We start from the raw sequence: 13,419 nt of genomic DNA on the forward strand, positions 1-13,419 counted from the left end.
GAGGCAGAGGTAGGTGGATCACTGTGAGTTTGAGGCCACCCTGAGACTACATAGTGACTCCCAGTTCAGCTTGGGCTTAGAAAGTGAGAGCCTCCCTCACAGTGGGGGGGAGGGGGTGTCGTGGAAAGCCTGGCTTGGCCAATACGTTTAGTCACAGCCCTGGGAGGCTGAGGCAGAAGGCTCTCCATGTGTTCCAGGGAGGTCTGGGCTACTCAAGATTTGTTCCAGGGCAGATAGATGAGGTTCAAGTCCCTCAGAACACAGATGAAACCCAGTAATACCACTGGATGGGTGGACTGTGGCCGGGGATAGACACCTGGAAGAAGCTCTACTCAAGGGTAGGAGCTAGAGAAATGGCTCAGTGGTTGGGAGCACTTCCTGTGCTAGCCTGAAGGCCTAAGGAGGCCTGAGACACAGCTTGAGTTCAATACCCAGGACAGCTGGGCATGGCCAGCATGTGTCTGTAATCCCAGTCCCATAGGGGAGCAGAGACCCCAGTTATGTGGAAGAAGAAGAAAGAGGGGCTGGAGAAATGGCTTAGTGTTTAAGGAGCTTGCCTGCAAAGTCAAAGGACCCAGGTTCAATTCTCCAGTGCCCACATAAGACATATGCACAAGGGGGTGCACACATCTGGAGTTTGTTTGCAGCAGCTGGAGGCCCTGGTGCGCCCATTCTCTCTTCTCTCCCTCTGTCTCTCTGCAAATAAATAAAGAAAAACAGAGTATTTTTTAAAAAAAAGAAGAAAGAAAAACAGGAAGCTCAGTAAGAAATAAGAATGGTTGCAAGAGTGGTTGAGAGGGACACCCTACATTCTGTTGGGGTACTACCAGCGAGCACATGAGGTGCATATAAGATGCACCACATTACACACAAAAGTGGAGGGGAAAAAAAGCTTTAAAATAGTTTTTAAAAGCTAGCGGCTAGAACTCTACAAGGGGGTGAGGTCCCCCACAGCGTGCGTGCAGACACATTGCCTGCTTCCTCAGAATAAGATGCGCTTTCCCAAACAAGGCTGTGGTCCTGGCACAGATGACCTGCCATCTGCTCTCCCAGCTGCCCAGCAGGTGCCTGTTTGAGAGGGGTTATCCTAGGAGAGAAAAGTAGGATTCAGTTCTTGATGTGGCCATTGTCATTTCAGAAGCTGTCTCAGCCCCACAGTAGGCTGTGGGTTCCCCAGTTACTAGGCAGATGCTCTTGGAGAAGTTGTGGTGACTTTTCTGGGTTATGATGGTAGGAGCAGAAGGCAGAACTGCAGGCCCTTGGAGCTGGTGGGATGGGGCTGAGGTCTGTGAGCCATGTATCTCACCCTCCAGATGGTGGCTGACATGCGGGAGAAGCGCTATGTGCAGGAGGGTATTGGCAGCAGTTACCTGTTCCGGGTGGACCACGACACCATCATTGATGCCACCAAGTGTGGCAATCTTGCCAGGTTCATCAACCACTGTTGCACGGTGCGCTGAGGGCTGAGCCGAGGGTGGGCGGGAGGGGTGAGGGGGACTACAGCTCATACTGCGTCCTTCTGCAGCCCAACTGCTATGCCAAGGTGATCACCATTGAGTCTCAGAAGAAGATCGTGATCTACTCCAAGCAGCCCATCGGTGTGGATGAGGAGATCACCTATGACTACAAGTTCCCGTTGGAGGACAACAAGATACCCTGTCTGTGTGGCACTGAAAGCTGCCGAGGCTCCCTCAACTGAAGTGGGGCAGGACTGGTGCCCTCACTCCTATTTATTCCCCTTGGTGCCCTGAGCCCTAGCACCCCCAGCCTTAGTGGGCTCAGCCAGGCCCACATGCCCCCATCACCACATGTGAGATGGGGGGCTCTAAACCCAGCGAGGGAGCTTCAGTCCCTTGAGGCAATCTGCCTCTCCCATGTCCCTTCCCACACACCCTCATTTTTTCTTTGCGGAGAAGAAGCTGTAAATGTTTTGTAGCTGCCAGCAGCTGTTTCCTGTGGAAACCTGGGGTGCCGGCCTGTACAGATCCTATTCTTGAGGGGCTGCACAGCCCTCTACTTTGTGTTAACGGGGACATCCCCTTCTGCCCTATGTGCATCCTCCCCAGTTTAGGGGGTCTCTAGGGGCAGTGGCCATGTTCTCCCCCCAGGGGGGCCCTGGGCCCCCAGTCCTGGGGACTCTGTGCCTGGAACCCTGCCTCATCTTGTGTCCCTGCCAGACCCTGTGGGTCATCCTCACACCATGGTGTCTGGAGGCTCTGGCTCAACCAGGCTGGGGTGGGGATGGCCTTCTTGTTGGGCTGGAGTGTACATATGTTAATAGTGCAAACCCAACGCCACATTTTTATAATTGTGATTAAACTTTATTGTACAAAAGTCCTTGGTCAGTATCTTTGGGGAAGACCAGGCAAGGGTGAGGGGTTGATGGCTGGGTGAAGCAAGACAAAAAGCAAAAATGGGTGACCTTAAGTTCAGGGTGGGTAAGAGGGGTGACCTACAGACCCAACCAGCACTACTGCTAGGGACCAACCACCTAACAGGATGTGACAGCCTGGTCAGTAATGCCCCAACAGAAGCCAGCCAGAGTTGGGCTAAAGTCCGGTCTCCCTTCCCTTAGAACCACAGCTGCTGGTGGACCTCCAGCCTACTTGGAAACCATGCAGGAAGGAAGAACTGAGATCATGCAGCAGGGATGAGGTCACCCTGCTTGCCTGTGTCCTAAGGGCCCTAAATCTCTGCACCCACTGGGCAGGATTTGTCTTCTGCATCCTCTGCCATTGGAGGGCCAAGTGGCCACCAGGGGGCACCCTGTGGCAAGTGTACCCCACCTTTCCCCAGGGGTGGAGGCTGGGCTGGTGGCGTCCCTGGAATGGGCCAGCAGGGAGGAGGAGCAAACTGAAGAAAGGAAGTGCCTGTGTATCTGGCTGTCCAGCCCAGGACCAACCGTACAAACTTATCTGGTGGCCAGTTGGGGTTCCCTGGGACAGTGACTACAGGTAGGCAAAAGTGATACCAGGGGACCCTGCTCACCTTCCTTCTCCAGCTCTACTTCCTCACCCCCCCCCCACTTTGAGGCAGTCGCACTAGCCCAGGCTGGCCTTGAATTCCTTTTACCTCAGCCTCCCAAGTGCTGGCATTTAAAGGTGTGAGCCACCACACCCAGCTCTTTTTTAAATTTTTTTGTTAATTTTTGTGGGGTGGGGGTTCAAAGTAGGGTCTCGCTCTAGCCTAGGCTGACCTAGAATTCACTATGCAGTCTCAGGGTGGCTTCAAACTCACGGTGATCCTTCTACCTCTGCCTCCATGCCCAGCTTCTCTCCCTTTTTGTTCCCAGACCTTTCTCCGTCTACCTCAAACCTCAAACTCCTTTCTACACCCCAGCCCTTAGCCGTCCTAGTGACTCAGCAGTTGGCAGGGTCAGAGGGCAGGTAGCCTGACTGGCACCCACAGCTGCAGCCTACAGGCACTACTCCACCTACCCTACCCTTGTCAGTGTGCTTGCACCAGGCCCCTTCTAGGAAAAACAGGAACAGGTGGCAGCAGGCATTCTCTTCTCGCAGCTGGGCATGGCAGAATCTGCACCGGTCCCGAAGCTGGTATACCTGGTCACAGGTGGCTGTGGCTTCCTGGGGGAGCATGTAGTGCGAATGCTGCTGGAGCGGGAGCCAAGGCTCCGAGAGCTGCGGGTCTTTGACCTGCACCTGAGCCCCTGGCTGAAGGAGCTGAAGACCGGTGACTGGAGGGCATGGGGGCAGTGGCAGGAGGGTGTACTTACTGACCTAGCCCCTCCCAAACTGGGATGTCCCCTCTTTGTGGAAAAGATGCTTCCTGTTTATGTTCTTTAGTCCACATGGATGGGATAAGTGAGTCACTGGGAACACTTGGCTCCTGAGGGTATAGGGCCAATCCCAGCAGTGGCTGATTGGCCCAACTCTGAAACTGCCTCTGGCTTCTCTTCACCAGGGCCTGTTCAGGTGACTGCCATCCAGGGGGATGTGACTCAAGCCCATGAGGTGGCAGCAGCCATGGCTGGAACACATGTAGTCATCCACACAGCTGGGCTGGTGGATGTGTTTGGGAGGGCCAGTCCGGAAACCATCCATAAGGTCAACGTGCAGGGTGAGGTGCTCTCTACCTGTTCTGATCCCACACGTGACAACTATCATGTGTGTCCTGATCATGCCCATTTGTTGTCAACTCTGCACTTCTGTCATTTTCCCGTGACAACCTCTTTTACTGATAGTCCTGCCTCCACACCCCTGCTGTCCTGACCTCCCTCAGCCTGTGGTAGTTCTCATGGATCTGAAATGAAGAGGAGAACTATGCCGAGGGACTGAGTCACAACTTGCATCCACCCCTTTCTCCCACAGGCACAGAGAACGTGATTAAGGCTTGTGTGCAGACTGGAACACAGTTCCTGGTCTACACAAGCAGCATGGAAGTTGTGGGACCTAATGTCAAAGGCCACCCCTTCTACAGGTGAGTGAGCAAAGGCCCCTTCATTTAGAACCCACTTCTCAGCACTGACTTTCCTTCTTCCTACTAGGGGCAATGAGGACACTCCATATGAGGCAGTACATAGGCACCCCTATCCTCGCAGCAAAGCCCTAGCTGAGCGACTGGTCCTGGAGGCCAATGGAAGGAAGGTAAGACCCAGAAATGGGACTTGGGGTGCTGAAGAAAGCAGAGACAGAGTCTGACTCCTGGGTTTCTTTGCATCCCACTTCCAGCTCAAGGAGGCCAGGGTAGAGAGGTGTCTTAGCAACATGTGCATTTTGCCACCAGGTCCGCGGGGGGCTGCCTCTGGTGACATGTGCCCTTCGTCCCACGGGCATCTATGGTGAAGGTCATCAGATCATGAGGGACTTCTACCACCAGGGCCTGCGCCTTGGGGGTCGGCTCTTCCGGGCCATCCCAGCCTCTGTGGAGCATGGCCGGGTATATGTGGGTAAGGACAGGGGTAGGCAGGAGGACCTGCTCTGGCAGTGGGTGGGCTCTACGAGGGCAGATGATGATGATGTAGACATTATCTGCATGGGCACAGAGGAAAGAGACCCATGCACTTGGGAAGGCTGCCATAACACACACTTTGCCGAGCTTCAGCCTTAGGAGCAGCAGCTTTTCAGAGGAGGAAATGGGCTAGCTTACATACAGAGCCACCCAAAGCAAGGACAAGTTCCCCATGTAGCCAGTGGCCACAGGGTCTGAGGGTAAAGTAGCCTTGACCAGGCTGTATTGAGATGTGGCCCAAATAGGGGTGGTTAGTGCATGCACTGGACCATAAGACCTGTGTGTATATGGTCACAAGATCCCTGGGTGACATATCCCTCTTCCCCTGCTCTCTGACAGGCAATGTTGCTTGGATGCATGTGCTAGTGGCCAGGGAGCTGGGGCCGCGAGCAGCACTGATGGGCGGCCAAGTGTATTTCTGCTATGACAGGTCCCCATATAAGAGCTACGAAGACTTCAACATGGAGTTCCTGGGCCCCTGTGGGCTACGGCTGGTGGGCACCCACCCACTGCTGCCATACTGGCTGCTGGTACTGCTGGCTGCCCTCAACGCCCTACTGCAGTGGCTGCTGCGCCCGCTACTGCTCTATGCACCCCTGTTAAACCCCTACACACTGGCTGTGGCCAACACCACCTTCACCGTCAGCACCGACAAGGCGCAGCGCCATTTTGGCTATGAGCCCCTCTTCTCATGGGAGGATAGTAGGGCCCGCACCATTCTCTGGGTACAAGCCACAGAAGGTTTGGCTCAGTGATGGCAGGGCTGAGGCCTAGAGGCCACTGTGGCATATCCTCTGCATCCTGAGATCTCACTCTGGATGGGTAAAGATGGTTACTTTCCAGAGTTGGAGGCTCTGGTGCCCCGCTGGCTGACATGGAACCCTCCCAGACTAAGCCCACAAGCCTTGGGTTTTGTTCTGGTGCCTCCAAGTTCTAGGGCAGGGTTTGGGGACAGGAGCATCTTCAGTCTCAACCCAAGTGAGGAACTGATGCCCAGGTGGTCTCACTACCCTATCCCATTTTGACCTCAATCAGGAAGTAGCCAAAATTCCAGAGTCCCATACTGGTCTGGTGATATCTTCAGACCTGGCTCCTCCTACTTGTGCCTCTCCTAGGAGGCCCTACTTCCATTACTTAAAAAAAAAAAAAAAGTATCACCTTTAGATATTTATCTTTTAATTTGCCTTAAAGAAAGCTGAGGAAATCAGTTTGTGCCTTTCCATGTCTTGCCCCCTCTCCCAAGTTCAGCTCCTGCATTATTGTTGGCTCTCAGCCAGAGAATGCCAGTAATATTGTACTTGGCCAAGCCTGGATTAAACTCCTTTTCCAAGCCTGTGTTCACCACTGGTCCAGCTCCCTCCCTATGTGTCTCCCCTCACCAAGTCGGCGAGCCCCATGTGGGGACAGAAGGAAGTGAGCACACAGCAGGCCCGCTGTTGGATTGGTTGCTATTTCTCCCATCCCACAGGGCCCAACCTGGCCCAGGGTGGGGTTGGGGGGACTCTGGGGACAGGACATGCAGGGCTGGGGTGGGGGCAGAATTTCCTGTATTTTATCCATTTGCAACTTGGTCACCAATAGAGAGAAATGAGACTCTGAGGGCTAACAGGAGGGTGGCTAGGCTCTGGGCCCCCAGCCAGGTCCCAGGAGTCCTATCCCCTCTGGGGAGGGGAGGGAAAGAGCTTCTAGAAACCAGGAACAGAGGAGGGGGCAGGGGCTCATGTCAGCAAACACAGCTACATCACGTGACACGCCAGCGACACAGAAACACACGCCAACGCACACGGCTGCACAGCGGGGAAAGGGGCAGGTTGGGGAGAAGGGGATCAAGGGCCGTCCATCTTGTCCTCTGTGGGGGGGCTTGGGGGGACAGGGTGAATGCATAGAATACATCATGTATACACGCTCAAGGTATGGCAAGAGCGCACATTGACCCACAGGCACATGAGATGGACAGTGTGCTTGGAGGAGGAAGGGGAAGCCCTGGCTGGGCCTGGAACCGCCACAGGGCACACATGGGCTTGATGGCTGTAGGTATATGGAGGTCAGGCAGCACACACTTGTCTGAGAACATGCAAAAGACACCAGCCCCCAGACAACTCTCTTGGACACACATACAGACAGCAGCCAACAAGCTGTGTGGGACTTTTAGAAAGCTAGGGCGCACAGCAGCAGACCCTCAGAGACTCCTCATCCACCGAGACCCAGGGGTGGGCAACTATGGGCACAATGCCACTTGGAGGTAGGAGCAGCAAGCCAGTCATGGTCCTGTCCTCCTGTGAACAGCAAGGCTGGTGATGATGTTGGAAACACAGGCTGAAAGGAGAGGTCCTGGTTGGGCAGAAGGTAAGAAGAAGGGGGCTGGCTGCGGGGGCTTGCTCCAAAGTCTGGGACAGGAGCAGGACAGCTGTAGTCAGATTCCCTGTCCTGAAAAAGGGCATTCTGGAAATGGATAGGGAGGGTCTCTCCTCAGCACAGCTGGTGTGGGGTTACATATGTGTGACTACAGTGGTACACAGCACGATGGTCGGGACACAGACAGCCAGGCAGACATGAGGTCAGCCATTGGAGCTGGCTGAGATGGTGTCATGTTCTGAAGGACTGCACCTGCAGGGTCTCTCTCACATATACGAACACACACACTTCACGTGGCAAGGAGTTTGCGCACAGTACCAGTTCAAATGTATGCCCCACCTCAGGGCAGGGCACATTCATGCAACATGTTCCTAGGCCATCAGGTGAGGTACCTCTATAGCATTGTCTTTTGTCCCATGTACCTCCTACCTGCCACCAAACATGATCCACAGACCACATGGTTTAGTCGTTCCCACTCCTTTTCTGACCACTACAGAACAGGCCTGTCCGCGCCCTACCCTCTGTGTCACCACAGGATGGGAGTGGCTGTTTCAGCAGCAGAAGCATCCAAGGGATGGGCCCCAGGGTTAGCCCACCCTGAGTGGTCACTCTTTTATACCTGAAATCAAGTTGCCCAAGCCCAGTTTCCTGAGGAAGAGTTCAGAGCATCAAGGGAGCAGAAAGGACAAACACTGTATCACCTCATCAGTCTCATCCCTCCAACAGTCCTTCATGGGAGAGAGGTGAAAATGGAGGCTGGCCTGAGTGGGCACTATGCTACCAGTGTGCTTGTGCATGCCCAGCTAAGGCCACCTTCAATGAGACCTCCTCAGCCTTGGCATGCGTGAGCACACTGAGGCGTGCTAGCTGTCACAGGCTGGGTTCTGTTCTTGGGCAGAAACACAGAACAAGATAAGAATCTGGGCATATGTTCACAGGGCTGGAGCCGTGGTAGGGCAGAAAGCTCCACTCGCACGCTGTTCTTGTAGCAGTATGTCTGCTCCTACCAGACACTGGTCAGCTGCTCTGGGGGGAGGAGAGGGGCAACTAAACATGAATAAACAAACCTAAGTGGGCCACATGCCCTCAAAAGTTAAATGTGTATGATACACAGAAACACAGTATAGAAAGGCCTGAGAGATCCACAGGTACACACACACGCACTGCCATATTCCACGTAGCATAGAAACACAAGGATCTGTGCCCACCCAAAACTGGTATCTAGTCCACAGTGGGGAGGGCTCTGTTGGAGAAAAAAACCTAACAACACTTCACATACACCCACGCATACATGCACACACATATGTCTGTCACATAATCTACTGGGAAAAATACACATTTACACAGATTGAGCCAGGTCATTTACCCACATGCTTCCACTCTCCCCACTTGAACTCCACAGCCACACACACACAAACACACACGTGATGCAGCCGCCGGGGTGAGTCAGGAGAGTTTGTTCGGTATCACACAGGATGTGAGCTACAGTCTCTGGATCCTCCAAGGATGTGAACATCTCTGTACACACTTCCTGTCCCATTCGTAAGAGACAGGTGTCAATGGATGAATTACTGCTGCATTAGGTCAGTCACTCACACAGAGTTCCATGTACACAAATTGTATGGCCACAGATCTGAGACAAATACACACGTGCGCACACACACCACACGCTCACACTCACACACAAGACAGGTTGGGGCATGGTGAGCTGCTGTGTTACACTCGGCCACAGTCTACACAGCAGCCCAGGTGGAAGGGGAAGCTGAGACAACACAGAATGGAGGTGGCGGCAGGAAGAGTGACGCAGAGCATCTACATATCTACGCAAGTACACACACGCTGGGGTGTCCACACGTCTCGAGCATGTGCCGGCAGCATGCATGTTGGTGTGCATGTGTGATCACGCCTGCTGCTATCTGCGTGCGGGTGTAGGGAGGGTCCGTGGCAGGGCAAAGGCCAAAGGACTCCAGTTCTGCCATGGGAGGGGGGGGGGGCTGCCTGGGTTTGTTTTGGGAATGAGCTTGGAGCAGAGGATGGAGTGAAAGAGTGGTTGGGGGTATTGCTCCCAATGTGGGGGGAGGGACCTGGGAGAGTGAGGGCATGGGGCCTACAAGCCCAGCGTCCCCCCAATGGATGACGCCAAGACTACCCCCAGCACCACACAGCAAATGATGATCATAATTTTCTTCTGTATGTAGAAACATGTGGTGTTTGTGTGTGTGAGAGACAGACCAACAGACAGATGTGGTGTGTGTGTGAGAGATAGAGTAATATGGTGTATAAATGAGAAAGAGAGGGAGAGATGGGGGTGTGAAAGATAAAGATGTGGTGTGTGTACGTGAGAGAGATATGGTGCGTGTGAGAAAGACCAGACAGACAGCAGGTGTGGTATGTGTGTATGTGCATTAGAGAGAGAGAGAGAGAGAGAGAGAGAGAGAGAGAGAGACAGACCAACAGACAGACAGATGGGGAAGAGTTGGGGGTACAGGGTGTGAGGAAAAAGAGGGGAGAGAAAACAGAAACAGTAAGAGGTCAGAGCCAGAGATAAGGCCTCTCACCCATTTCATCACTGCCTGCCCCACCCTCTAGTTCCCCACCCCCATGAGGCCACTGGCCCTGGCTCACCCTCCGAGCCTTGCTCTGATATTTCACAGCTTTCTTGGTGTCGGACACAGCTCGCTCCACATAGTCCACGGAATGTTCCACATTATATTCAATGCGGTCGATCATCTCACCCTGCAGACAGAGGAAGAGGTGGGGGATGATCAGGAGAGAGGCAAACCGGGCCTCAGGGAGATGCGGGGGTGGTGGTCAGGACCCATACCTGGCTTTCCACAAGCATGGCCATGTCCACAAACATGTCATGCAGCTCACGGATGCTGGTTTCCAGCTTGATGATCTCATTGTGCCTCGTCTCAATCTCGTTTAGCGCCTGCTTTGTCATCTGTGAGTCCATTTTGATCTAGGGTGTTGGGAGGAGGGGAAGCTGTGATCACCCTTGCCAGATCAGAGCTTCAGCTCAGCAGCCAGAGGACATGAGTTCAAATCCAGATGTTATTTGCTAGCTGTAGCCTTGGGTAAATTATGTACCTTCTCTGGGTCTACTATCCCCACCTGGAAAACATGGATCATAACAGCGCCCACCTCGAAGGGCTGTGCAATTGAGTGAGTTGATCTATATTCCAATTGGGGCAGCCCCCTGGATACGCAAGCACTAAAGAGAAATTTGTTAAACTACAAGAAATAAAACTTGTACCTTGCCCGAGGGCTTCCTGTAACACACACACCAGGGAAGCCCAGGGCAGAGAGATGGTCAAAGGCAGACAGGGTGATGGAGGAGACACAGCAGGTAAGAAAGTAGCAAGCAGGCAGGGAAGCCCCGATGAGAAGGAAGTGTGCCCACAAGTTGCCCACAGCCTGCACGAGATGAGGCAGGGGATAAATAATAACAAAATGCAGCATCGTCTTCAAGAGTCAGGGGGAAGGGCTCACAATCACAACCCTCTCCTGCCCACAACTCCTAAGCTGGGTCACTTGCCCTCCACATTAAGCTATTCCTTCACCCTGAAGCTCACAGCCTCCCTAATACCCCAGGCTACACACTTTAACCGTAACAGTCAAGACTCAGTCTAACTTCCTGCCTATATCTGCTCTCACTGTCTGTGTCTGGTCAGTCCATCTTCCCACATCCAAAAGCTCTTTGCCTGTTAAAGTACATCTCAATGACACCTTCCCCAGGAAGTCTTCCTTGACTTCAGTATTAATAACCTTCAAGCAGCACCCAGGGTCTACCTGAAGTTTCCATAGTCCTCAGCCAGAAACAGGAATTGGTTTCTTTGCCATGATGGGGAGCCAGTTGCCAGGAGGTTAGCTCTTGTCACTGAAGCAGCCCTCTTGGAACTGCCCACTATGCTACCTGCCCTTTTCACGTAGAAAGACAGATGGCCTGGGCAGAGCTGTAGCAGTACAGTGGTGTCTTATCTAACTGGCCCACAGCCAATTTGCTCAAATTAATCCAACAATGATCAACTATTCAAATGCCAATTTACTGAAAACTATTAGTAACAGTGCACACTTTATACCTGGTCTAGACCCATTTTCCAGAGCCTCAGAGGTAGAAATGGAATCAGGTCTGGGCAGGCTGGGACAAAAGTCCACAAGGAGAAAGGAGAAGTTAGGTTCAGGGAAAGCCCATCCACTCACAGGGCACAGCAACGTGCAACACTTAAGTGAAATAAAAGTCTGTCTTTGTTTTTTTTTTAAGTCTTCAAAAATGAGTCATGCTGAATGACGTGCTTCAGGGAGGGGGCAGCAGGGAACTGAAGTACTGAAGGGTTCTGACTCAGAAATTACTTGGTGGGATCAAGTCGTTGGCTGACTATTTCACCTTCTGGCCCAGTTTTCCTCATCTGTGAAATGGGCTCCCTTGTGAAGGGGTGGGGAAGGTTAAATGAATTAATAGGTGAGTGACAACCAGGCATGGTGGCATATGCCTCTAACTCCAGCTTGAGACCAACCTGGGTTACATAGTAAAATCTTGTATAGATGAAAACAGAACAGCAAGTCTGGTGGCCCACGCCTTTAATTCCAACTCTAGGGAGGCAGAGGTAGGAAGATCACCGAGTTTGAGGCCCCCTGAGACTACATAGTGAATTCCAGGTCAGCCTGGGCTAGAGTGAAACCCTATCTTAAAACAACAACAACAACAACAACAACAACAAAAACCCACAAACAAAACCAGAAGGCCAGCAGTCATGGCACATGCCTTTAATCTCAGCACTCTGGAAGCTAAAGCAGAAAGGACTGGTGTGAGTTTCAGGCCAGGCTGGGGCTATAGAGTGAGATGTGCTTAAAAAAAGAAAGCCACTGTGGTACTGCGCGCCTGTCCCAGCACTCAGGGAAACAGAGGTAGGAGTACTGCGCTGAGTTCAAGGCCACCCTGAGACTACTTAGTGAATTCTACGTCAGCCTGGGCTAGAGCAAGACCCTACCTCAAAAAAACAAAACAGGGCTGGAGAGATGGCTTAGTGGTTAAGCGCTTGCCTGTGAAGCCTAAGGACCCCGGTTCGAGGCTCAGTTCCCCAGGTCCCACGTTAGCCAGATGCACAAGGGGGCGCACGCGTCTGGAGCTCGTTTGCAGAGGCTGGAAGCCCTGGTGCGCCCATTCTCTCTCTCCCTCTATCTGTCTTTCTCTCTGTGTCTGTCGCTCTCAAATAAATAAATTTAAAAAAATAAAAACCCCCAAATAAATAAATAAATATTTTTAAAGGGATGGCTTAGCAGTTAAGGCGCTTGCCTACAAAGCCAAAGAACCCAGGTTTGATTTCCCAGGACCCACATAAGCCAGATACACAAAGTGGCACATGCGTCTGGAGTTCCTTTGCAGTGGCTGGAGGCTCTGGCACAACCCTTCTCTCCCTCTCTCTCTCTCTCTCTCAAATAAATAAACAATAAAAATATTTTTTAAAAAAGGGGGGGCGGGCTGGAGAGATAGCTTAGCGGTTAAGCGCTTGACTGTGAAGCCTAAGGGTTCCAGGCTCCATTTCCCAGGACCCACGTTAACCAGATGCACAAGTGGGCACACGAGTAGTTCATTTGCAGTGGATGGAAGCCCTGGCGCGCCCATTCTCAATCTCTCTCTCTCTGTCTGTTGCTCTCAAATAAATAAATAAACAAACAATAACAAAAAAACCACATAAACTTTCTTAAGAATTCTGGAAAGGGTTAGAGATGGCTTAAAATGGTTAAGGTGTTTGCCTGCAAAGGCAAAGGACCCAGGTTTGATTCCGCAGAACCCAAGTAAGCCAGATGCAGGAGGTGGTGCATATGTTTGGAGTTCACTCATTCTCTCTCTGTCGCTCTCAAATAAATTATAAATAAACAAATTTAAAAAGAAAGAAAGAAAAGAGAGAAAGAGAGAAAGAGAGAAAGAGAGAAAGAAAGAAAGAAAGAAAGAAAGAAAGAAAGAAAGAAAGAAAGAAAGAAGGAAAGAAGGAAAGAAGGAAAGAAAAGCTGAAAGCCTTGTGATGTGCCCGGCACACACTGTTGCCATTTTAAAGAGGTGCCTTCCTACCCCGACCCTATGGAGTTCCTCAG

General features: G+C 52.2%; 3 protein-coding genes across 5 annotated transcripts in view; 2 read left to right on the top strand and 1 right to left on the bottom strand.

Moving 5' to 3' along the window:
- Setd1a (SET domain containing 1A, histone lysine methyltransferase) overlaps window positions 1-2,334 on the top strand; it is a 33,219-nt gene extending 30,885 nt beyond the window's left edge. The window contains exons 18-19 of the mRNA XM_045130991.1: window positions 1,314-1,451; window positions 1,526-2,334. Coding sequence (XP_044986926.1) covers window positions 1,314-1,451; window positions 1,526-1,699 — 312 coding nt within the window. The 3' untranslated portion in view covers window positions 1,700-2,334. The remainder of the gene's footprint in view (window positions 1-1,313; window positions 1,452-1,525) is intronic.
- Window positions 2,335-2,546: 212 nt separating this feature from the next.
- Hsd3b7 (hydroxy-delta-5-steroid dehydrogenase, 3 beta- and steroid delta-isomerase 7) lies at window positions 2,547-6,309 on the top strand. 3 transcript variants are annotated; one of them, XM_004671052.2, is made up of 7 exons: window positions 2,558-2,954; window positions 3,519-3,690; window positions 3,922-4,077; window positions 4,329-4,437; window positions 4,505-4,604; window positions 4,744-4,906; window positions 5,308-6,309. In XM_004671052.2, the coding sequence occupies exons 2-7, from the start codon at window positions 3,525-3,527 to the stop codon at window positions 5,721-5,723; spliced, it is 1,110 nt and encodes a 369-aa protein (XP_004671109.1). In that variant the 5' UTR covers window positions 2,558-2,954; window positions 3,519-3,524; the 3' UTR covers window positions 5,724-6,309. The 3 variants fall into 3 exon arrangements, with proteins under 3 accessions (XP_044986927.1, XP_044986928.1, XP_004671109.1); XM_045130992.1 differs by lacking the exon at window positions 3,922-4,077 and having other exon boundaries at window positions 2,547-2,954; XM_045130993.1 differs by lacking the exon at window positions 4,744-4,906 and having other exon boundaries at window positions 2,551-2,954; window positions 5,308-5,460.
- Stx1b (syntaxin 1B) overlaps window positions 6,123-13,419 on the bottom strand; it is a 28,294-nt gene continuing 20,997 nt past the window's right edge. Inside the window, exons 8-10 of the mRNA XM_004671051.2 lie at window positions 10,148-10,285; window positions 9,949-10,059; window positions 6,123-9,511 (exon numbers count right to left, since the gene is read on the bottom strand). Of these exons, the coding sequence (XP_004671108.1) occupies window positions 9,431-9,511; window positions 9,949-10,059; window positions 10,148-10,285 (330 nt within the window). The 3' untranslated portion in view covers window positions 6,123-9,430. The remainder of the gene's footprint in view (window positions 9,512-9,948; window positions 10,060-10,147; window positions 10,286-13,419) is intronic.

Source organism: Jaculus jaculus, chromosome 12, assembly GCF_020740685.1.
Source record: "Jaculus jaculus isolate mJacJac1 chromosome 12, mJacJac1.mat.Y.cur, whole genome shotgun sequence".
Taxonomy (NCBI): Eukaryota; Metazoa; Chordata; class Mammalia; order Rodentia; family Dipodidae; genus Jaculus; species Jaculus jaculus.

Bases quoted from the DNA above. Each gene is read 5' to 3' on its own strand.
- Hsd3b7 (XM_004671052.2), top strand. From the start codon at position 3,525: ATGGCAGAATCTGCACCGGTCCCGAAGCTGGTATACCTGGTCACAGGT. The intron at 3,691-3,921 runs GTGACTGGAGGG...TCTCTTCACCAG, and splicing joins GCTGAAGGAGCTGAAGACCG to GGCCTGTTCAGGTGACTGCC. The intron at 4,907-5,307 runs GTAAGGACAGGG...GCTCTCTGACAG, and splicing joins GCATGGCCGGGTATATGTGG to GCAATGTTGCTTGGATGCAT.